At 55.3% G+C, this 23,525-nt stretch overlaps 8 protein-coding genes across 8 annotated transcripts; 4 read left to right on the forward strand and 4 right to left on the reverse strand.

The window, feature by feature from the left end:
• Nucleotides 1–2,008: 2,008 nt before the first annotated feature.
• Nucleotides 2,009–3,237, forward strand: J3D65DRAFT_692369 (PLC-like phosphodiesterase; the record flags this gene model as incomplete). The annotated part of the gene is made up of 3 exons (XM_066803939.1): nt 2,009–2,677; nt 2,763–2,876; nt 2,935–3,237. Coding segments are annotated over exons 1-3 (801 nt in total), but the record flags the coding sequence as incomplete, so codon positions are not given.
• Nucleotides 3,238–3,556: 319 nt separating this feature from the next.
• J3D65DRAFT_617587 (alcohol dehydrogenase) lies at nt 3,557–5,748 on the reverse strand. The gene is made up of 3 exons (XM_066799563.1): nt 5,291–5,748; nt 4,032–5,024; nt 3,557–3,954 (listed from the first exon to the last, which is right to left on the reverse strand). Exons 1-3 carry the CDS (start codon nt 5,468–5,470, stop codon nt 3,925–3,927), a joined length of 1,203 nt encoding a protein of 400 aa, XP_066658061.1. The 5' UTR covers nt 5,471–5,748; the 3' UTR covers nt 3,557–3,924.
• On the forward strand, nt 5,624–8,546 carry J3D65DRAFT_617590 (indole-3-glycerol phosphate synthase-domain-containing protein). Its single transcript, XM_066799564.1, has 2 exons — nt 5,624–6,269; nt 6,328–8,546. The coding sequence occupies exons 1-2, from the start codon at nt 5,950–5,952 to the stop codon at nt 8,327–8,329; spliced, it is 2,322 nt and encodes a 773-aa protein (XP_066658062.1). The 5' UTR covers nt 5,624–5,949; the 3' UTR covers nt 8,330–8,546.
• On the reverse strand, nt 8,421–9,573 carry J3D65DRAFT_617591 (uncharacterized protein). Its single transcript, XM_066799565.1, has one exon. It carries the CDS (start codon nt 9,498–9,500, stop codon nt 8,796–8,798), a length of 705 nt encoding a protein of 234 aa, XP_066658063.1. The 5' UTR covers nt 9,501–9,573; the 3' UTR covers nt 8,421–8,795.
• J3D65DRAFT_617592 (putative deacetylase LmbE-like domain-containing protein) lies at nt 9,540–10,808 on the forward strand. The gene is made up of 3 exons (XM_066799566.1): nt 9,540–9,958; nt 10,018–10,120; nt 10,173–10,808. Exons 1-3 carry the CDS (start codon nt 9,742–9,744, stop codon nt 10,690–10,692), a joined length of 840 nt encoding a protein of 279 aa, XP_066658064.1. The 5' UTR covers nt 9,540–9,741; the 3' UTR covers nt 10,693–10,808.
• Nucleotides 10,809–12,747: 1,939 nt separating this feature from the next.
• J3D65DRAFT_644837 (uncharacterized protein) lies at nt 12,748–15,360 on the reverse strand (the record flags this gene model as incomplete). Its single annotated transcript, XM_066802178.1, has 1 exon — nt 12,748–15,360. One exon carries the CDS (start codon nt 15,358–15,360, stop codon nt 12,748–12,750), a length of 2,613 nt encoding a protein of 870 aa, XP_066658065.1.
• A 3,113-nt stretch (nt 15,361–18,473) lies between these two features.
• On the reverse strand, nt 18,474–20,036 carry J3D65DRAFT_549119 (uncharacterized protein; the record flags this gene model as incomplete). The annotated part of the gene is made up of 1 exon (XM_066796939.1): nt 18,474–20,036. One exon carries the CDS (start codon nt 20,034–20,036, stop codon nt 18,474–18,476), a length of 1,563 nt encoding a protein of 520 aa, XP_066658066.1.
• Nucleotides 20,037–20,951: 915 nt separating this feature from the next.
• On the forward strand, nt 20,952–22,327 carry J3D65DRAFT_644838 (uncharacterized protein; the record flags this gene model as incomplete). The annotated part of the gene is made up of 5 exons (XM_066802179.1): nt 20,952–21,140; nt 21,210–21,471; nt 21,519–21,955; nt 22,011–22,125; nt 22,185–22,327. The coding sequence occupies 5 exons, from the start codon at nt 20,952–20,954 to the stop codon at nt 22,325–22,327; spliced, it is 1,146 nt and encodes a 381-aa protein (XP_066658067.1).
• Between the last annotated feature and the right edge of the window lie 1,198 nt (nt 22,328–23,525).

Here is a 23,525-nt window from a genome sequence, read left to right on the forward strand (position 1 = left end):
CAAAGCCTCGACTTTGCGACGGTTGAGCGGCTTGCTCGCGCCGGCTGACAGGGATCATGAAAGTTCCTTGTCTTATTCGCTCTGCCCTCCAAGTACAAGCATGGATGTGCTCTCCTTCAAGATGCATGAAATATGTGACTTGGCTTCAAGTACCTCCCGCCCTCTGTCTCACCATCCCTGCGCCGCGCAACCCAGGACCCGAAAGAGTTATCATTTAAGCTTTTTGCCCCTCGTGTCGAGAGCCACGACCAAATCAGACACTTTGATAGAGTCGCGTATACGAAAACGGCGGCAGTGCAGTCTCTGCGGAAGTTGGCTCAATACCTCTCCTCTCACCTAGTATAACCCTTCCGCGCTACGATATTTGCCTCTTCACCATCTCCTCCCGAGACTCTCCAAATCTCTCCATGTTCTAGCCCCCTCGTCCCGCCATATAACTGCCGTTTATGCAGTCTTCAGGGTCACCTAAGAGCATGCAATCCTGCACTCAAGTCTAAATTTTAGTTTCCTCTTACTTTTGCGAACGGACGCATTAATTTGGATAGCGAACACCAGTCGGCGCTGCAGCCGATTGTCAGAGCTCAAGCTCTAGCAAGAACAAGAAGATCCAAAGGGCTGAGGTTGGAACTCATTGATTGCCCGCTTGGCGGGAGACCTGATCATCTTGGTTGCAGGGAGGGATGAAATGCTTGGTGTTGGTCGCACACATCTCCGTGGCTGTTTGGGTGATAACCTCCTCCAGTTGAAAGCTATAGTTGACTGCTTAAGCTCCCCTTTTCTAATGCCCCCTTGACTGTCGCATTTCGTTCCCTTTTTCCATCTCGCGACGCACTTTCGTTTTGACAAGGTCATGTATCAGCCAGCCATCACGAAGGGACTCTCTTCGCATCGTCCGCGCACGCAACACAGCCATCAAAAGACAACAGCGAGCGCGAATTCGGCGACACGACGCATCTGGAGAGCAGTGCAATTTTGACGATGAAACTGATCGTCCCAAAATCAGGCAGGATCGGCCCGTCGCGCGCAGCAAGTTCGTGACGATCGGCGGAAGGAAGAACGGTCCAGGTCAGCCGTTGAATACCTGGTGTTTACGGGCTTGTATCCGCCGTGACAGTGGTTGTCGAAAGAAAATAAGTCTCCCTGGGTCCACCTGCGGCTACGGACGACTGCCCTCTAAGCGCGACTTTTAGACTGAATGAATGCTCCTCAAGCGCAACTATAGCAGCGAACGAACGGTTCCTGAGCAACCATGGCCGCGAATGAATGCTCCCTGAGCGCACTCACGTTACCAGGTCTTATTTACTCCGACACCATGTTACTGTGTGCAAAGCGCCTTGATAAACAGCCGTGCGCTAGATGCTCAGTGTTAATATGCAGCACTTGCGTTGTGCAACATAAGAGTGCAACTGCACGAGAGTTCTGTTATGCATAATCGTTGCATACGCCACAAACACCGCCTCTGTGTTACCAGACGGACGCACGATCGGATCGCCTCTGCAAGCTTCCGCAGAGTTCTCAAAATGAATCACAGTCTCATCGTGTCTCGCGGTGCCGGCACCGATGCCCGAGAATTCAACTGTCGCGTTCCCATTGGTAGAAATCAACCGAGCACGATTGGATATGTTCTGAAGGAGGACTCCTCCGCTCGACGACTTTGGCGACATGAAAAGCGACCCGCCTGGCGCGCCAAACATGTGCTCCACGCGCATGAGCTTGACTCGTCTCTCAACGGCTGTCTCCCGATTCGCCCTTCGGCTCAAGGAAGCCAGACGTCCCTCGGGTATGGACCGGATCATCCGCGACGCCGTACAGGCTAGCCGCATACCGACTCCTTCGCCGGTCAGCTCCTCACGACTCCTTGACTCGCGATTTGGCGACTCAATCCAGCTCCACTGCGAAGCGATGAACCAGCGCCCTGGCAGCATCGTGGCCCTTGAGCAGACCTGTGCACGGCACTAGCACCAACTCGGAGAAACTGACGTCGCCATCATCCTCAGCATGTTTGGGTTCAACGCCGAGGGGAGCTCTTCGTCGCTGCGTCTGAGGACGACGGTTGGCGAGAGCATCACTTTGCCCAGCTGGCGTCGATTGCTCATGGAACCGACAGAATCACAGCCGCTGCTCGACCCGCGCAAGGCGGCGGCCGACTTTGCACCTGGTACGCCAAGCTACCGCAGTCGTTAGCCGTTTCGGCACCAGCAACACTTGTTCTCCTCCCACCGGCCGTCATGGCCACGACGTCTTCCCAGCCATCTTGATAATCTGCGTCCCAATGCCAACAGTTTGCTGATGGATGTCTCTCTCCCAAGCCGACTTCGCCCTCGCCCGCCGCGACAAGCATGGCCGCAAAGTGCCACAAGCCATCGCCCACCGCGGCTACAAGGCCAAGTTCCCAGAAAACAGCATGGCCGCGTTTGTAGGCGCGGTTGAGGCGGGCGCGCAGGCACTCGAGACGGACGTGCACCTATCCAAGGACGGCGTCGTCGTGCTGTCCCACGATCCCTCGCTCCAGCGCTGCTTCGGCAAGAAAGAGAAGATTATCGACTGCGGTTGGGACTACCTGGAGACGCTCCGCACGGTGGCTGAGCCACATGTGCCGCTGCCTCGTCTGCGCGATCTGCTGAAATACTTGACGACGGAGGGGCTGGAGGATATTTGGATTTTGCTTGATATCAAGGTGTGTAGCAAAGGCATTGCCCGTGCTACTCCAGCCCCAGAAGGCAGTGAATATCAGTGCATGTGCTCACAAACACCTCCTGCAGCGCGACAACAACCTCGACGACGTCTTCCGCCTCATGGCCGCCGAGATCGCGTCAGTCCCGCCCTCGCCCACCGGCAAACCTTGGACTGAGCGCATAGTTCTCGGCATCTGGGCCGTAAGCGCAAATTCCCCATTGCATACTCATCCTCCCACCCAAACTGACCAAACGCCAGGCAAACTACCTCCCCTTCGCCAGCAAACACCTCCCGCACTACCCGCAAACCTACATCTCCTTCTCGCTGCCCTGCGCCAACAAGTTCCTGCACTCGCTCCCGCACATCTCCTTCAACCTGTACGCGCCCACCCTCGTCGGACCGTTCGGCTCACGATTCCGCTCCCAGGCGCGCCGCCAGCGCCGCCCCGTCTTCGACTGGACCGTGAACAAGGAGGCCCTCATGCGCTGGAGCGTGGCGCACGGGCTGGACGGCGTGGTGACGGACGAGGTGGAGCGGTTCCTGGCGGTGCGGGAGAGGTGGAGCGGGCAGCAGCAGCTCCCCTCGGCAGTGGAGGGCAACGGCGACGAGAGGGAGAGCGGCGGTGCTGGCGCGAAGAAGAGCAAGGATGTGCCGCCCAACGAGATTTGGGACTGGTCTGGCTGGAGTTGGGCGCAGCTGCTTGACCTGGCGCAATTGCAGGTCATCGTGCTGCTTTTGACGCCCGTCATTTGGTGGTGGCAGCGTCCGTGGGGCGCGCTGAATCAGTTGGACCGCATTGGTGCTAGTGCACAGAGGGACCGGCGGCGGAGTGAGTAGAGGGTTATGTAGCGAGCGGGAAGGTTGGTCGGTCAATGTCTCTCAGCAACACAAAATCTACGCTGTATTTGCAGACGCGTGAAACACTCAACAGTACATACAGACGGGCTAAAAACGCACACGCAGCGACCCCTTGTACCCCTATAAGCCCCATGAATGCTGCCTCCGGATCAGATACCCACCTTGCTTAGCAACCCATTTCGCAACAGATGCAGCCACCCTCGCGTATAACTTTATACCAACTACAAGCGCTTGACTTGGGAAGACTGATCCTTTACGCGCCACGTAGAGAATCAAGGTTGAATGAAAAGAACGGACGAAGCAACGATGATGAAAATGAAGGCTGGATATGCACAGAAAAGACAGACGTGTGTTCCGACTTCAAAAGACGTCGCTGGCGACGTGCTCGGCTCACAGCTTGATGACGTATTTACCGCTGACCTGGGAAAGAATGGTCAGCATGCAAGATCAATGCGCAGCGTTGTCCTGTCCAACCCAGGTGTGGTAAATCTACTCACTTTGCCTTGCGCCGTCTCGCGACAAATGCGGTTCAAGTCATCCAACTTGGCAGCCAATGTTGAAGGCTTGACGAGGCCCCTCTCCACAAACTCAATAGCCTCGAGCAAGTCCGTGTGTGTACCCGTGCAGCTGCCGATGATGCGGTAGCCAAAGTCGATCAACTGAAGCGGGTGGAAGCTCATGGGCTGGTCGGGTGGTGGGATGCCAATGCCGACCAGAGTTCCAAACGGCGCAAGCATGTTCAGCGACGTGTTGTATGCCGCGCCGCTGCCTGCGGCGACGAGCACGGCTGCGGCGCCTTTGCCTTGGGTGGTTGCGGCTTTGACGGCGGCGGCTGCGTCGCGCTCGCTGGCCACATTCACATAGGTCTCAGCTCCCAAATCTAGGCAGAATTGCCGCTTGGGCTCGCCCGCGTCGACGGCGATGACTCGAAAGCCCATGGCTTTAGCGTACTGAATGCTCAGCGCGCCCACCCCGCCGCCGGCTCCAGAAATGGCTACAAACTGGCCGGGCGTCGCGCCCGAGTTTTTGAGCGCCTTGTACGAAGTGATGCCACCACATAGGATGGGAGCAAGGACCTCGTCGGGCAGGCCCTCTGGCAACGGCATCAAGTACCGCGCCGGCGCAATGGTGTACTGCGCAAAGGTGCCGTCAAACTTGCGGCCAGAGTGTAGCTGCTTCAGACAGCGCGGGTTTTCTGCACCGTTGGCGTGCAGGCAAACGGCGCAGCGCCCGCAGACGTCGCGGATCCACGCGATGCCGACGCGCTGTCCGAGGGGTATGTCGTTCGTGTTTAGTGAACTTCCGACTTTTACGACGCGCCCGATCCCCTCGTGACCAAGAACACGGCGAATGGGCCCGAGCCGTCCGGTTGCGAGGGCAAAGTCTGTCCCGCAGATGCCGGTGACGGAGAGTTGGACGAGGACGTCATTGGGCCCGAGTTGTGGAAGAGGGACGTCTTGGATCTCAAAGCGCGGGTTGTCGGACTTTTCCTACTGAGGAGTGAGTCTTGATCCCATAGCCATTGAGAAGGTATGAGATGTTGAAGGCAGAGAGTTAGAAGCAAAAGGAGAAGTGGTGTTTCGAACATCGGGCGCATGTGTGAGATCATAATCGCCCAGAAACCCGATGACAAAGGGGCGTGCGCTGTTAGCCATGTGGTGGATCGACAGGCACAGTGGAATTGATGGAGCAGGAAACCATGCTGAGTGGCACAGAACCACATGAAACAATGGGGACGGCGCGAGAGAGGGCATACCACGACGACAGCGGCGCGCTGGTGCGACGGAAGGTTGCTCATGTTCCTGGCTCTTTTCTTCTCTGGTGGTACCACAGATGAATGGAAATGCGGTTGAGCTCGAACCAGCGATTTAGGCTGAAGAGGAGGGAGAACAGGAGAACAGGAGGGAGAAGGATTGGGGTTGCGAGGTGCTCTCATAGACCGCTAGCTGGCCCCAAAAAGCACAGAAAGAGTGGGAGGACGCGACAGGGGGAAAATCCGGGGGCTGACAAGGTCTGGCAGCCCAAGGCTATCTGGCAGCAGTTGCAGATACATCATTGGTCGTCGAGGGCCATGTCGAGAGCTTGGAGTCGGCAGTTGTGGGGTAGCATCGTGGGGCCCCACACAGGCAGATGCTATGCTGTACGAGATTTTGGACTGCCATGATCCGAAGTCGCAGCCGTATACGGTTGGCAGGGGAAGCGCTGGGGTGTCTGGTCTTGAAGCTACATGTAAAGAGACGTCTCGAATGCGGGGGAGCAGGCAGTCGGCCTCCGATCCGCTCCGGAGCTTTTCCGCGGCGGGGCTCTCAATAGGTACTACCAGCTACCGCATCCAAGAAAAGTCCATTGACTCGGGCACTTTCTTCTCCAAACCACAAACTCCCTCCGCCCCGTCGCACTTTGGAGACCGACACAATGACGGCTCCCGACCTCATCGACCACTCCCCGCACCATCCTGCTGCGTCGCCGCCGCTCGAGTCTGCCCGCAATCTCGTCCTGATCGACAACTATGACTCTTTCACCTGGAACGTCTACCAATACCTTGTGCTCGAGGGCGCCAACGTCACCGTCTTCCGCAACGACGAAATCACCCTCGACGACCTCATTGCCAAGAATCCTACACAATTGGTCATCAGCCCGGGTCCGGGTCACCCAGAGACCGACTCGGGCGTGAGTAGAGACGCCATTCGGCACTTCGCGGGAAAGGTGCCAGTGCTTGGTGTGTGCATGGGAGAGTAGGTGCCTGCAGCCACGGCGCAGGGCGCAAGCTACTGCTAACCTTGACGTACTCAGGCAATGCATCTACGAGGTCTTTGGAGGTCGCGTCGACGTGACGGGAGAGATTCTCCACGGCAAGACCTCCCCCTTGAGGCACGATGGCAAAGGCGTCTACGCCAATGTTCCCCAGGACGTTCCCGTGACCCGCTACCACTCGCTGGCTGGGACGCACCCGACTCTCCCGGAATGCTTGGAGGTCTCTTCCTGGATCGCGACCGGCCCCGACGGCGGCAAAGGCATCATCATGGGCGTGAGGCACAAGGAATATGTGGTTGAGGGCGTTCAGTTTCATCCGGAAAGCATTCTGACGGCCGACGGCCGTTTGATGGTGCAAAACTTCTTGAAGATGCAGGGCGGCACTTGGGCGGAGAATGAGAAGCCTTCCAAGACTGCCACGTCTACTGCGGATGGCGCGCAAGGCCCTAAAGACGCTGCGCCAGTTGACAAGAAGACTTCGATACTCGAGAAGATTTACGCGCGTCGCCGGGAGCTGGTCACCGCCCAGAAGCAGGTTCCGTCGCAAAGACCCGTGGACCTCCAGGCTGCTTATGACATGGACATTGCCCCTCCGCTGGTCTCATTCCCTGATCGCCTCAAGCAGTCCCCCTACCCATTGTCGTTGATGGCTGAGATTAAGAGGGCCTCTCCCTCAAAGGGAATAATTTCCCTTTCTACTTGTGCCCCGGCCCAGGCGCGCACCTATGCGCTCGCGGGCGCCAGCGTCATTTCTGTGCTGACGGAGCCTGATTGGTTCAAGGGAAGCCTGGACGACCTGAAGTATGTGCGCCAAGCTCTGGAGGGCATGCCCAACCGACCAGCAATTCTGCGCAAGGAGTTTATCTTTGAAGAGTATCAGATCCTGGAGGCCAGACTTGCGGGTGCGGACACCGTCCTTCTAATTGTCAAGATGTTGGATGAGGCGACCCTCAAGAAGCTGTACTTGTACTCCCAGTCCCTTGGAATGGAGCCGCTGGTCGAGGTGAACACTGTCGAGGAGATGCACATCGCCGTCGGCCTCGGTTCCAAGGTCATCGGCGTCAACAACCGCAATTTGACCAACTTCGAGGTCGACTTGGAGACTACCAGCAGGTTGATGAGTATCGTGCCAAAGGAAACAACTGTTTGCGCGTTGAGCGGTATCTCTGGGCCAAAGGATGTTGAACCTTACAAGAACAACGGCGTTGGAGCCGTCCTCGTTGGTGAGGCGTTAATGAGAGCCAAGGAGACGGCGCTATTCATCTCTCAACTGCTGGGAGGCTCTGAGGACACCGTCAGAACAACCAGCAAGGGTGCTCCGCTCGTGAAGATTTGCGGCACACGCTCTGCTGAAGCTGCCAAGGTTGCCATAGAATCCGGTGCTGACCTCGTCGGCATCATTCTCGTTGAAGGCCGCACACGATGCGTAAACAGGGAGACGGCTCTCGAAATCTCCGCCGTTGTTCACAACACGCCCAAAGTGCGCAAAACAAGCACTTCAAGTAGCGACTCTTCCAGCATCCCCAATGCCGCCTGCGAACACTTTGCCCACACAGCAAAGCACCACCTCTCCCGCTCCGACCGCACACTTCTCGTCGGCGTCTTCCGCAACCAACCGCTCGACTACGTGCTTAAGCAGCAGCAGCTACTCAATCTCGACATTGTCCAGCTCCATGGCTCAGAGCCCGTTGAATGGGCCTCTTTGATTCCCGTTCCGGTGATCCACGCCTTCAAGCCCGGCGAGCCAGGTCTTGCGCGCCGCGGCTACCACGCAATTTCTCTGCTCGATTCGGGCGCCGGCGGCTCGGGGCAGACGCTGGATTTGACCCAAGTCAAGGACGCATTGGAGAAGGACCAGACTTTGAGAGTCTTATTGGCAGGCGGTCTGGGCCCTGAAAATGTGAGGGATGTGCTGGAAGGGCTTGGGAGTCTGAAAGAGAGGGTTGTTGGTGTTGATGTCAGTAGTGGCGTTGAAGTCGATGGGAAACAAGACTTGGACAAGATCAGGAAGTTTGTGACGGCTGCGAAGGAGGTGGCGTAGAGCGAACGAGGAAGAGAGAATTGATTTCGACGAATAGAAACCCAAAAGGATTTTGCTAGACCTCGATCTCTGGATAGATGAGAAGTTAGAGCTTCATGATTTCAACACCTAGTCATACCTAAATTGGTCCTATCTTGAGATGAGAGTGCAAGGCTGGATAGAATCGACAGTCAAACCGCCCAGACAAGGGCAAGAATACCACAACAATCAACCTGCCAAATGTTGATGTATCGTCCAGACGAATGTCTTTATTAAGTCTACACGATTCGTAGAAATGAGCATCGGCAAATTAGGTATTTCGGTGCAGCTGCTGGTATTTGCTTGTCACAAGGACACCGCCAGTAGCCCTGTCTCGCTCCACTTTGTGGTATCCGGAAAAGGTACTGTGCTGTAAGCATCGATGACGGCCTCCAACCCTACTGAACATCCAAAACTCCAAGCCTTTTTTTTTTTTTTTTTTCCTGCCCTAAAAAAGAGTATATCCATTCCACAGCGCATAACCTGCAACTGCTACCATGCTGACCATTGCCCAATAGACCTGCATCTCAACGACGCACCAAATCCACAGCGTACCGACAGGCGGCGCCTGCTTCATGACAGCAAAATAGCCGTACGTATTCCCAATATACAACGAGTAGCAGCCCGCTGCAATGCTGGCCCCAAAGAATATGACCTCGCGCACAATGCCCAGCTTTTTTGCCGTCTGCGTGTGGAATAGGTAGACGACGAGCCACAGGATGGGGAAGACGGGCAGGCTTTGCTGAAAGACCTCGCCCCAAACTATCTCCTCGCGGTATTGATGGTGGCACAGCACGGCGAACGTGAAATGCGTCACGCCGAGAGAAAAGGCGTACAGCACTGCTTCGGCGGCGGGGCCAAAGTCCAGATCGTCGTTTGGGCTCATGGGCCATTCGACTTCCTCGCCTTCGAGGCTCTCGATGGGCTTGCCGTTGAGCTGCTTCATTCGCTCTTCGGCAATGTCGAGCAGTGTTTTCGATTGCCGCTTCGTGAAGTCCGGGACTGCCATGGGAATGTCCAGATGCGATTGGTCCAGGTGTTGCCGTGTTGATGTCGAGGTGCCGGAGCTGCTGGCGCTGGGTTTCTCGCCGTTTGCGCGGGCCGCGGCGCGGCGCTCTTTGCGGTTGCGGGGTTGATTCGTCTCGTCGGCCATGTTCAATGTCGTTTGACGCGCCCTATATTCTTTGGGAGAGAGCGTGTCGCGTGTGATGCTGTTGTTGTGGAGTGAGAGGCGCGGCTCTGCGGTAAGCTCAACCTCCGCCGAATGATCGACGCGGCGCCGACCTACGTCAGACAGGGTCCAGGATTGTTCTCTCTCCACGACCTCTGACGACGTGAGCGGCGGCTTCGGGTCGCCTTTTCACCTCAATTGCTCGCAGGAGGCGTCGTTCATCATGAATTGGCTTCTCTGGGCCTCTTTGCCCCTCCTTGCTCTGTCTGTCTGGATGTACACGACGCAGCTCAGCAAGTCTCTGCCCACACTCAAAAACAAGAAGATATGTCTCTTGATCGCGCATCCCGATGATGAGGCCATGTTTTTCGCGCCTACTGTACAGGCGCTTGCAAAACCTGAGATGGGCAACCACATCAAGATCCTCTGTCTCTCGAGCGGTATGACAGAGACTGTTCACAGGTACAATTGCAACTCCTGATGCTAATGATCCACCCAGGCGATGCCGACGGCCTAGGAGAAACCAGAAAGAAGGAGCTCGTGAAGAGCGGCACAACTCTTGGTCTGAGAAGCGAAGAAGATGTTCTCGTCATTGAAGACACGTACGACAAGCTTCTCGCGCCCTAAAGCCAACCACTGACGCAGCAACAACAGCAATTTCCCCGACTCCATGTCCGTGACGTGGGACCCGCGCCTGATATCCAACCTCCTCACAAAAGCCTTCGCCCCACGCATGGCCTCGCTGCCGAACACCTCTCCCCCCGAAGCAACCATCGACGTGCTCATCACCTTCGACGCGCAAGGCGTCAGCGGCCACCCGAACCACCGTTCCCTCTACCACGGCGCACACGCCTTCCTCAAGGCTTTGATGCACCGGCATGCCGGCTGGGAGTGCCCGGTGAAGCTGTACACTCTGACTTCGGTCAACATTCTGCGCAAGTATGCCAGTGTGCTGGACTCGCCCGCGACGGTGGGCAGCATACTCCTACAAAGGAAGCAGACAGGATCTTTCCCCTCGCCGCTGTTGTTCGCTAGCGGTCCATCAGATGTTGCTACTGCGCAGAGCGCAATGACGAAAGCACATGCTTCGCAGATGGTCTGGTTTCGCTGGGGCTGGATCACAATTGGTAGGTACATGGTTGTAAACGATTTGAGAAGGGAGAAGGAGCCGTGAGATACCCAAAAACATACGGAATTGGAAATTTGACTTTGAGACAATGCTCCAATCGACCCCGCGAAATTGGGCTGGTCTACGCTCCAATCTGGGTCAAAATTGTCCTAGGACTGTCTGCCTTGCATCTTGCCATCTGTTGTTTGCTCATCTGCACAGGTCGGCAGCGCGGCTGCATCAATATGTCCCATGATAAAGCTGCGCTTCGCTCTGCTTGCCTTGTGGAAATCTGTGTGATTCGCGAAAGAAAAGAATGCAAACAATTCAAGCCATGCCAGTCTCCACTCATTGGTCATGACGGTCGTCCTGCCCCGTCACACTCAAGCAGTTTGCTTAATGTTGAGGCATTGGATGGACATCTCACGCATGGGAAACAGTCCCGGGACTGCTCTAGTCTTCGATATAAACGACCCGTGAGATGCATTCCCAAATCCGTCGCGTCTTGAGAACCCCATCATGGACAAACCTCGCACATGCAGGCGCGACAGCATTACGACCATGGGTCAGAGTGGCGCGTATCCAAGCATGCAGCCCGATACTGGTAGCAACACCACCAGGGATATGGATATCCTAAGTACGTATATCTGGAAAGCATTCAATGATCTTGTCGATCCTAACACCGCCTAGGATTCCTTTCTGTATAATGTTGCCTTCCAGCCCCCCACCGAAAACCGGTCTCCATAAAGCACGTCGTTCCAGAGCACGCAGCCGACCACGAGGAGCAATTATGCCCAGCGCACTCGGTAAAGCTCTTTCAGGATGACTTGGAGGCTTTCTCCTGGAGGCTTTCTCCCGCAAGGTGGTCGACATTGACGCCGTCGAATATTATCCAGCATCCGGTAGGAGTTTGAGGTCGCGCGCCAGTAACAACGACAGCAACGTCGCAAGCGAGTCGGGTTCAGGGCCTGTGTCCCGAACCCGAACTTCCAAGGGGAAGCAACCAGCAGCAAAGGGCCCAGCTGCCAAAGGTCAAGCTGCCAAAGCTCCAGCTGTCCCAAGCAATCGTGCACAAGAGCACATCGGACGACATAAGCCAGATCATTGGATGCCATGGCCAGCGTGCATATGTTCTGGACATGGAACACGCACCCGGTGCTTCGAAAGAGGCGAGTTAATCGCCCTCCCCGGCCGCGGCGACAGCGTGTCACCGCCGCACTGCAGCTCCTCTCCATTGCAACTCCGGGTACCCTCCTACTTTGGAGTACAGCGAATCGCGGAGCGGCCTTGAAAGATGGTGTCGCTCGAGCGAGAACAACCCGCGCGCATCAACTACATGCGCACAAACCTCCAGGCTCATTCAGGAGCATTGCCACCTTGAATCGAATGGCAGAATCACGCTCTCCATCCTGACGAACTTTCATGAAGCATCCAATGGACTGGCTGTATTTGGAATGCCTGTTTGCGCCTTGGGAGCAGTCACTCAACACCACCCGATGCACCCAGCGGCGATAATCCTTCAGGAACAACAACATTGCATCCGGAGAATCGGCGTCGGGAGAATGTGGTGAGTCAGGGGTTTCTAGATTTCTTACGCGCAATCTTCGTTGACGCATAGACGAGACGGAGGCCATTCCCCTGTTTTTTTCGAGGTTTAAATGACGATACATTATTGGAAGCCAGGTTCAAGGGGAGAGGACTTTTCATGTCACATTTTGCGATTCCCGTACTCATATACTGTGTTAGACAGGGAAGGAAGTCAACAGAATGACGAGAAGAATTCCGGATGGTTTGAATGAAACTTGAAATTCCAAAACAGTATCTACATCTATATAAATCAAATGTGGACAGTGAACTATATACAACGAAGAAAACTCTGTAGAAGGAGTGTAATGTGTCGATAATCAAACCGACACGTGCAAAACTGAAAGATTCAATCTTCCAGATGCGCGCCGAACATCAGTGAAAGACCGCGCAACAAGAATGGAAAGATGATAATGCGAGAATGTCAAAAAGAAAAGAAAACGCAGAGAATAACGTAAAGATCCAAAACCCCAAATCTAGGCAAAGCCACGTATGGCGAGCCAACAGGAACCAAAACTTGATGCATCAACTTTTCTTTTAAAACGACTCCTCCTCAGCAAGCGCCTCAATCTGCCTGCGATCCCACCTCCTGCTGACGGTAGCGTTTCCGGTGACCATCTTGAAAGCAGTCTTGTCCGTGCCAATGGCTCCAGGAGCAATAGCAGGACCGACGCCAGGCATGTCAAAGTCGGGGAAGTTGGGCCAGTTGCCGAGCTGGCCGGGGTCGCCACCCACACGGATCCAGGTGGCCTTGGAGGGGATGCCGTTGGCATCAACGATAAACATTTGGAACCACGAGGGCGGGCAGACGTAGCTGTTGGGCGGCGCCGTGACCGTGCATGTGTTGCCGCTGCACGAGACAGCGGGGATGTAGGTGCGCTGGCCCATGGAGTTGCCGTGCGTGCTGGAGACACCGCCGAGCAGCGACACCTTGATTCCGGCCGTGTTCCCGTTGGTGACGGTGAAGGTGACTTGTTGACCGTAGGTCCAGTCGATGTTGTTGATGTTAAACGCGGGGCGGGTAGAGTTCTTCGAGTTAAGGATGTACGGCGGGTTGAAGACCTCGAGGCGGTACTCCTGGGGGTAACGCGGATCTTCGGGGTCGGAGCCGCTGACGAGGACGCGTCCGTCGTCCATGAGCACTGCTTCAGAATGGTACAAACGGCCAATGGTCGTGTTGGCCATGACGGAGATGCGCTGGTTGACCGGCTTGGACGGGTCGTACAGGAGAGCGTTCAAGTTGGGGTCGACGCCCAAGCCGAAGCCGGCAGTACCTTGGTGGGCGCCGTTGAGGATGAGGAAGGTTCCATCGGGAAGAGCAGTCATGCATCCAATGACACGCGTGCTGGGCATACGCTCAATGGTCCAGTTGGCGTTCGGGGCATCGGGAGCAATCGAGACACAGTTGTCGAGAGCCTGACCATCAGGCGAAGAACCACCACAGATGAGGATACGCAGAGGGTCGGTGTAGGGAGCGACTTGGGGCATGAGCATAGCAGTGCCCTCGAAGGGGTAGGATCTGCCACTGAGGAAGTTGTTGACGGCACCCGGAATGTTGGGCAATTGCCTCTTGGGTTGCAGAGTGACCTGATCCAAGATTTGGGCCTCGTTGTAGTAAGAGACAAAGATGTCCCCTGAAGGAAGGTGTGCCAGGAATGGGTACAGGTTGTTGGGATCGGTGCGGTTGAGGTAATCGGCATACACCACAGGACCAACTTTGGGAAGAATTTCCAGGGTGGGAATAGGCACTCCGTTCGAACCGCCTTCTCCTCCAACGACGAGAACAGAACCATTGGCCATGACCATGGCGGATGGGTACCAGCGTCCGTTCTGCAGGCTGAGCTCTTTGACATTCTCCTGCCAGTCGTTCTTGCCTGCGACACCCGGGGCTGCATCTGGCCACAACAAGCGAGTGCCGAAAGTCGAATCAAGAGACCAACCACCAATGTTCAACACACGGCCCGCACGATCGGGTAGCATGACAGAGGCCGAGCAAAAGATGTCAGTCTTGACGTGCTGGGTCCTGAAAGCGGCGGTGATGTTGTTCGAGAAGTACGGGTCCAGCTCGTACGCACCAGTCGAGTTGGGTGGGCCGGTTCCTGACTTTTCCACGAAGCTAATCTTGCCGTTTCGCATAGGAGTCACAACAAGCGGGATGACAACGCTTCCCATGTAGAATTCGTAAGAGCCAGCGGCGTTGCCCTGCGGGTAGTTGAAGACAACAAGTGGGTTGGTGCTACTCTCCCAGGTGTAGTAGGAAATCCTGTTGCCCGCTCCGCAGATTGTGGTAACATTGCCAGTGCATGGGAACGAACAATCAGACTCCGGGGCAAGTTTAGCATTGGCCTTGGAAACATCGCCCTTGGTGCCGCAGAAGCATTGGTCGCCGTATTCCATTCCACCGGCGTCGTATCCGTAAGTGGAGCACATCGTCAGACAGTTCGTAGCGGTGTTGTTCTTGGAAAGAATGAGCTGGTTCGGGAAGACTCTGACTTGGTTGACGTTGTCGATCAAACATCCCTGGTACTTCCAGGCGCCGGGAAGACTGACATTTTGCGCGGTGGGGACGCCATAAGAGGGCACGGTGGTCAGGTTGGAATAAACCGACATGCGGTTGCCGGCACCGCACTTCTCCGCAGCATTGCCACTGCAGGTCATGGAGCAGTCGTTGTCCGAAGTCAGGGTGGCGCTGTTCTGCAACAAGTTGCTGCAGAAACACTGCGAGGAATATTGAGTACCGGCGACGCTGTATCCCTGCTTGGCACAAGTCTGGATGCAAGCCTCGTTGGAGAGCGTGTTGCTGTCAGGCTGTTGGTTGGACATGATTCGGCCGTTCTTGTTGTCAACGTAGCAGCCCTTGTAGTTCCAACCGGAGATGGAGGCAACCGGAGCAGCGCTGGTGCTCGAGCTTGCGATGGTGCTAGTAGCCGAGGAGGCGGGCGAACCATTGCTGTAGCGGAAGAGGTTCAAGCGGTTGGGGCCACCGCACATTTGGGTCGAGTTGCCATTGCAGGCCATGGTACATCCTTCTGTCGCAGGCGCACCTCCATTGCGGAGCTGAGAGTCACAGTAACACTCGCCTGCATATTCAACACCAGCCAAAGTGTAGCCGCCCTTCAGACAAGCTGCCTGGCATTTGTCCTGCGTCATGGCGCCGTCGACGTTCGTACCCTGAGCAAGCGTGCGGCCATTGACTCCGTCGCTATAGCATCCGAGGGAAGTCCAGCCAATGAAAACGCTAGAGGTTGCGGCGGCGGCGGAAGATGTCGTGTTGGAGACAGGAGTGACCCCAAGAGCCGTGCTGGATGCGGCCTGAACAGCAGATGAAGAGTTGGCAGCTTGGGTGGTGCTCACGATGGCCGTAGTGGCTGTGCTCAGAGCGGCAGACGTGGTGTTGGCTACTGGCGTGGCGCTGACGATGGAGGCGGAGGTTTGCGTAGTGCTTGCCACTGGCGTGGACGCCGCTGCGGAGGTGACAACAGCCGATGATGACGAAGACACTGCCGCACTCGACACGGAAGCAGTGGTAGAGACGATGGACGACGAAGAAACTGGACCAGTACCCTTGACGGAGAGCTTAGCGCCCCAAATGTTGGCGTTTTGATTGGCGTTGCCAGCGAAAGAGTTCTTGAGATAGCAAGGACCGTTGGGAGCAGCCCAGGAGACATCAACGCAGCCGGGAGTATTGTCGCAGTCGGTCAAGCAGCCAGTGAAGCTTCCCGGGTTGGTGTTTTTGATATCAGCCCCAGCGCGATCGGTACCGCACTCGAGAGTAAAGACGGTTCCGTTGTAAGTCGTATAAGTGGGAACAGACGCGGTAGAGCCAGAGCAACTCGGGGGAGGCTTAGCACTGCTCTTGTAGACGGACAACAAGTTTGGACCGCCGCAAGGTTCAGTGGCATTGCCAGAACAGGCCATATTGCAGTTGGAGTCGGTCACGTTGGCAGTGGCAATCGAGTTACCACACCAACATTCCTGGGAATACTCTCCACCTGCAAAGACAAAGCCTTTGGATTGACAAAAGGCGATGCAGGATTCGATCGTGTTGGTATTGCCGGCCTGGTTGATGCCAGACAAGGCCCTGGGATTGCCAGAGTCGGCATAACATCCCAGGTAGCTCCAGCCCGGAGCTGGGTTTGGAGGGATCACCAAAGCGGCCCGCTTCTCAGTCAAGAGAGAGGCCGCTTCAGCCGACTCAAGAATCGAAGGTAAAAGAAGAAGGAGCGATTTCCATTTCAAAGAGTGTGGGGTTGGTGGTGCCATGGTGGCTAGGACGGTATTTGCAAAATACCAAGTAAAGAGTGACTGTCGAGAAAAGAGTGACGACGAAAAAACGAAGAAAGGAATGAAACCCGCAGTCTCCTAGAGAGTGAAGAAGATGCAAGGCAGTCGATGGTGAGCAGCAATCATGGCGAATCTCGTCGTGTTTATACTTGATCGACGAGGTGTTGCCATTTTTGTCAGGGAGTCGAGACCAACCAGCTGAAGGATAGCACGTTTCCAAAACGGCTAGGTCAGGGACGAGGACCTCGTGTCCAAGGTACTCTACTCTAGCTTGGCGAGTAAGACGGTATCTTGGACCCCGGTTTTCTTCAGACACGGGTAGAACAAGGCGTTTGTCTAGGGAGTAAGCAGACTTGTAGATTGACAGATGGAGCAGCTGCAGCGCTCATACAGGCGCCCCATAGGGAAGATTGCCACATTGCCACATTCCAACATGTCGCGCAGTGCATTTTGGAACAGGATTAGGAGCTTCATCCGGGAGCGTGTAAGCGGTTACAGAAAATGCATAGAAAAGCTGGCAGAGCTGCCAGGTATCATGGGAATTCTTCAAGCTTCCGTTCGAACACTTGTGGCTTCGAGTCGGGGCAGCGGTGTAGGCCAAGCCACAGAGGGCTGCAGCCAGTCGTCTGGTTTCAAAAGAGATGTGGAAGTGTTTGGGCGGGTCCGGCGTCGAGATGGTGAGTTGACGGTCAGCCCGATTTCCGTAGCGCGACGGGATAAGCGACGGTCCGTGCGCTGTGTTTACAGGAAACGCCCTTTGAACGTGGAAGCGTGCTGAATACCACCCATGATTTTTGACGGCTTGCTTCTCGTACCTCTCTGAAAAGCTGATTCTTTGCGCCTGTCCCATTGGGCTCCTCGACTGTCGCCACCGTGACCATTAGATCCAAGACTTGACACCAGTCTCAAGCCGTTCGTTTGCCGAGAGACCTCCAAGTCGTTCTTTTGGCTATGCTTTCGAGTCACTTGTGACTATGGGAAGGTGCGAATGTCCGGTGTGTCTCATGACTTCGTATCAGGTGTGATAGAATCTCGCGCTTGTGTTGGGCGATTTTCACTGATCTGGATGTGCTTTCCAGATTTGTGCCAGAACCACGTGGAGCTCGGCAGGACCCGTTCTATCGCAGCTTTGGAGAAGCTACTTACATGTACCTTGGTCTTCGGCTCGCTTCTCGAAACTCTCACCACCTGCCGCCAAGATTTGAGGCTCGAGGCTGGTTGCCACGAGAAGCCTTCCGCAAGCCAAGATCTCTCTGGTCCATGAGAGCTATCTGATAGGCTTTCTCGGGAGAAAGTAGGCGCGGGCGATATTGTTGGTTGTGAAGCTGGAGCTCTGAAGCCATCCTTTGGCCCATTCGTTTCATGGCTTTCTTGTCCAAAGTCGCCAACTTGAGAGTCTACTTTGAACTCTGCGACAAATGGACGTGAGGGTTGGGAGCATTCTTCATACATTTTCAGGGCGAGTAGACGAAAAGCATCCCGACCTTGCTCAAGTTGATGGGGCAGGTTCCAAACTTTCCATGCAAAATGCCACAAAAAACATACAACCTCGAACGCGCAGAAACTGCAGTCTCGTGTGCCAAAACTTCACTCTCTAAGCCACACTTCAAACCCACACATTGCGTGTAATCTTGCCCGTCCAATCATCTCAGCTGTCGCCCAAGTCATGTCTAGCGTACCGTCCGCCGCATCGAGAAAGGTGGACCACTCGGCCGGAACATCCCTTTCCTCGCTAGACCGCCAGACAACTTAGCGCTCCCTTTGACAACCAGGGTTGATGGACGAGCTTACAGCGACCTGGATGCTGGGTGGTGTCGCGTTCTAGGCTGCGGATTCTCGAGCCAAAGACTCGGCAGGGGTAGGGGTATGAGAGGCGCAGAGCGTAGAACCATGCGCACACATGCGGAGGAACAACAGAGCAATGAAGACGACAAGAATGAGGGTTCTGTGTAGCGATGAAACGGGAGACATGCAACTGTCTAGCTGCTGCCCAGGTCCTCCTTGTCCATCCGTCTGCCTTTCTTCGCAACCAAACTCCTCGCCATGGGACACACCCACACGTCTGGACCAACTTCATCATCCGTCGTCCGGTGCGTCTCAATCAACGTCTCAATCTGCCGCGCGACCGAGCCGTTTGAGCTCAATGTCGTGATGCCCGCCGACCAGCCGTAAAGAAAGATGCTCTGGTTGATGGGTGTCAGATGCGGAACGACTTCCTCCGCCACTTTTGGCAGATGTGCCGAGGTTGAGTCAAATTCAATGACAGCGATGGGTAGTTGCAAGTCAGACGGCACAGGATGTATTGACAAAGCCTGCAACTCCTTGCGCAACTCGGCACTCGATTTCCCTCTCGTAGCTTCACCCTCTATTAACAGCTCGGCTCTCCGAACTTCAGTCTCGGTCCCAATGGTAGCGACAATATCGCGCATCCGATCGGCCGCCTCAGATGTGCAGAGCAGCCGCCGCGAGCTAGCGATCGCTGGGTAGAGCACGTGAGGCATCAGCGGTTGCTGCTGCTCGTCGCGGATCTGTCCTTGGACGGCCAATGGATACCACGGTTGGACCTCCACACGTGCGTGTGAAATGTCCGAGGCCAGAGCAACAAGGAGAGTGCAGTCAATGTTGAGCTCGGGAGTCAGCGCGTTCAATTCGTTGACGAGGAGATTTTCCAGCGCAGTCTGAGTTGGTGGAGGTAACTCGAGAGAATCCTGGCACCGAAGCTGAATGTAGGGCAGTCGACGTATTTTGGACAGAATGGCTGAGATTTCTCTTATGCTTCTGCTCGATGAGATGCGTGGCAGGATCAGCTGGATTTCCGGATGCCTGTATTTGTGGCGGTTGGAAAAGGCCGCGGAGGAGAGTTGGCGGGCGAGTTTGAGTATTGGTACCTCGTCATCTTCATCGCTATCCGACGGCCGAAAGCGGCTCAAATCTTCGTCGTCGGAATCGCTATCGCTATTGCACCAGCCTTGACGTGCCAGTTGAAAGAGTAGTTGGCGCTCGGAAACGGCGGAGACTTTGAGCCAAGTAGCACCGTTGTCGACAACGGCATCTACAAGCACGCCGTCTTGCGTCTTTTTAACGTGCTCACGGATTTTGGAACCGGGCGATTGGGAGCGGTCTTTGGACTTGCGGAGGTTTTTTGTATTCCTCCAGAATGTCTGACGCAAGGAAACTAAGCCCTCGTGTCGTTTCACGGATGTCCATTGAGCTTCGTAGGATGCCAGGTTGGTAGAGCTCAGCTGGTGTTTGATTTTGTTGTCTGCTTGCAGGCGAGTGTGGACGTCTTCAATGTCATCATTGGTCTTTGCCTTTTCGAGTAGGCGGCCAACGAAGCGCTTTTCAGCGTTGACGTCGGATATCAATGCACGAAGCCCGCTGACGGTGGGCTTTTGCTTTTCCAGGAGTAGTGCTTCAAATGTTTCAAGCTCACGCAAAACAATGTCGCATCGAGCTCGCAGCTCTTCTGCAACCCGTGATGCTGGGACGTCGATGGCCGAGCCTGCTTCAGAAGCCTTCGCAGCTTCGATGGCACCACCCATGCTCTTTCTCGAACCGGCTCCGGCTGATTGGAATTGGAAAGATGATGTAGTGAAGCACAGGAGTCTGTACTTCTTTGACTGGGCCAGAGAAGATGCAGGTAACAGAAAGGTCAGCGTAAGATGGGTGAGTCCAATGAGTCAAGAAGAGAGAGGTGGTGGAGGCCAGGACCGGCAACAACTTTGCCCTGGGGGCAGCCCACGTCGCATCCGATGTCTTATCTCCAATCCATCTTAGATCCGCGCCTCTGCCGAATAACTCCCCTACCTCGGGTGCCTCCCGTCCTCACCTCTCCCTCCTCTCACCCGGACTGAGGGTGTGCATGAACCCGGGCGGACAACCACTCACTCCAAAGCTGCATGTGCTCTTGCAACATTACCAAAACCTTCTCAGCCAAAGCCAGATCGTCAGGAGAGACACGACTGGACGTGTCTTTTGCCCCACGTTCCCCAGGCTTCCGGTCCCCACTGACTCGGCTCATTCTTACCGCAACTTGTTGGTCTTCTAGCTTTGTTTCATGGTCGCCAGATAGGCTTTCAAATTACTCTTGAATGCCTCTCGATATTTTTACGAAATGACCCAAACCCGCCATTGGCCTCACGATGGCGGAGAAAAGGCAGGATCCGAGCGACTGCAGTACTGCTTTAAATTTAGCTTCGCCGGCCCATCATCCCCGTTGCCGGTGAATCGAACGTGGGCTGACTGGCCCTGGCTCCTGCCGCACCATCCATCCATGGGACCCTGACCAGCAGCGATGAACTGGCCCGCTGGCCGCTGCCACGCGAATAGAAAACGGCATCTGATATAGTCCCGCTGCCCCGCTCTGCGCTGCTCGAAGCTCCATCATCGTGAAGAGCGAAATCCCCAATTGACGGCTACTCATTCGAAGGATCAAGACTGGGACAATTCGAATCACAATGGGAATCCCTACCGAATCCGTTGGGTCGCTCCCGCGCCCAAAGTTCCTACAAGACATCATTGCGCAGTATGAGCGGGGAGAAGCATCGCAGGCCGAGCTACTCATGGCGCAGGAAAAGGCGGCGGCTGAAAGTGTACATCGCATGCAAGAAACGGGTCAGGAGCTTGTCACCGACGGCGAGCAGCGGGTATGTCTCACATTCAATTTTGGCGACACGGTGAAGGTGACGTCGGAGAAGACGTATTGATCCAACCAGGCCTCTTCGTTCGCTACCTACCCGGTCATCGACACGCTTGGAGGAAAAGGCCTCGGCCCAAACTTTGCACCAGACGGCCAATTCTTTGCCTATTTCGACGATGGCCATCACAGGCAGTTGCCCAGATTGGTTAGCGGACCATTCAAGTTCAGGACATATGCATACCAATATCTGGAGAAGAGCAAGAGCTTGGCCAAGCGGTCTTCAATGAAGCAGGCAGTCATAGCGCCAAGCATGCTCTATCTGCTTTATCCACTTGAAGGTCAGTTGAGCCCCTCGGTACCGTCGCTGGTGATTAACTCTTGGCAGGCGAAATCGAAGGTTATCCCAAGGACGAGTTCGTGAAAGACTTGATCAACGAATGCGAAAAGGACATTCGAGGCTGCTTTGCCGCCGGCGCAAAGCGCGTGAGCATCGATTTCACCGAAGGCCGCCTCACTGCCAAAAAGGACCCGCGCAATCCGTGGACGAACGCGGGACTGCTCCAGACCTTTATCGACCTCAACAACGCACTCCTCGCCCGGTTCAGTCCCGAAGAGCGGCAAAACATTGGCGTGCACACATGCCCCGGCGGCGATTGCGACAGCGTCCACAGCGCCGAGGTTCCATACCACGAGCTGTTGCCCAGCTTGTTCCAGATGGATGCTGGATACTTCTTGATACAGTGCGCGAGCGAGAAGGACAAGGAAAAGGTGTACAAGGAAATCGGCCAGCACATTCGAAAGGACGCAAAAGGAGTCAAGCAGGTAGGGCGTCCTACCCGAAAGAGGACAAGCACATCCGCTTACCGAAACGAAACAGGTCGCCTTTGTCGGCGTCGTCAACCCGCTGAATCCAAAAGTCGAGACGCCCGAGGAGATCTGCGAACAGCTCATCGCGGCGTCCAAGCACATCCCTGTAGATCAGCTGGGTGCTAGTGAGTGGTCTTCAAACGTCATGATGGAGCGGGATACATACTGACATACCACCCAAAAGCTGACGACTGCGGCTTCAGTCCCTTCAGCATCGACCTCAAGCCAAAGCACGGCTCACCAGACGTTGCGCGGGACGTTGCGTTCGAGAAGATTGCAAACAGGGTCAAGGGCGTCAAGTTGGCGAGCGAAAAATTGGGCGTGTAGGTCCCCGACTGACTCTCTGCTTGATTGCGGGAGTACGAGAGACGGCCTACGCTGGCGTTTGTCGTTTGATGACGAGGTCCTCTTTCGTTGTATGTACTCTATCCTTGACCGTACTGCCTAGGCTATGGAATGTTTTGCGAAACTTTGGTGGAACCGGATTGCTCCGTCACCTTTTGTATGCAACCCATCTTTTCGAAGATGACACTTTGGGGCTGGTGCCGGTGCATTCTTCGGCCATGTGCTGTTTCCAGGGTGCTGTGTTCAGGGGTCCCGTCGAAGGACCCCGAACCAAAAAAGAATCTTCTCCCTCGGATTACCTACCTCTTCCACCCAGAGCTGTCAATACCTCATACATACAGACACTCCGGCCTGAGCGCCCTGTGACAAAGAAGCAGCAACGACCACGGTAGTCAAAATACCTCGACGCGGCTTTTCAGCCACGCATACCACACAACTAAATGAAAAGAGTTGCCGAAAAGGTAAAAGCAGCATCGGTGCCTGAGTGATGACAGCGGGAGCGGAGGCAATCCTGGTGCTTGAGCGACGACAGCGGGAGTGCAGGAGATGTTGGCGATTGAGCGGTGACGACGAAAGAGAAGGCGAGGCTGGTGTGGCAGCTTGACGACAGTTAGAATGGCGGCGATGCTGATGCAGAAGCTTCAAGATAGCGTGAGCGGACGCGATGCTGATGAAGCAGCTCGAGGGCAGTGAGAGGCACGGTGATGTTTGCGCAGCAATTTGAAGCTTACAGATATAGAGTATGAGTGAACCGACTGCGCAGTACTTATCCCACTTCTACAGAAACACGGCGTCTATAACCCATCATGTGTGCTTTTGTGCCACAGCTACGGCCGCAGCCCTAGAATGACGACGACTCAGCGTCAGTCGTGACAGTCACTCCACAAAAAGATGACGGAAAGACAATGGAAAAAAAGAGGAGAAGATGAAGAAGACTAGAATAGATGAATGCCATTCCATCAGCACCCGCTGGTGGAGGGGGGGATATAGAACTATAAATGCATGCATGCATGTGTGCTGGACAAGAGCGAGAGGGATCAAGAATGCTCACTCGCCGGGTCTTGAGACGTGCCTGCTTGCCTGCCCAAATAACGGAACGCGGAGGCTGAAGGCTCCAAAATGCCATGAGGAATTCTCTGCTCTGCCCGCAGGTAAAGCTATGCGATGCGATGAAGCTTTT

The sequence above is a fragment of the Phyllosticta citribraziliensis genome (genome assembly GCF_038025025.1).
Source record: "Phyllosticta citribraziliensis strain CPC 17464 chromosome Unknown J3D65scaffold_3, whole genome shotgun sequence".
In the NCBI taxonomy this organism is placed as follows: Eukaryota; Fungi; Ascomycota; class Dothideomycetes; order Botryosphaeriales; family Phyllostictaceae; genus Phyllosticta; species Phyllosticta citribraziliensis.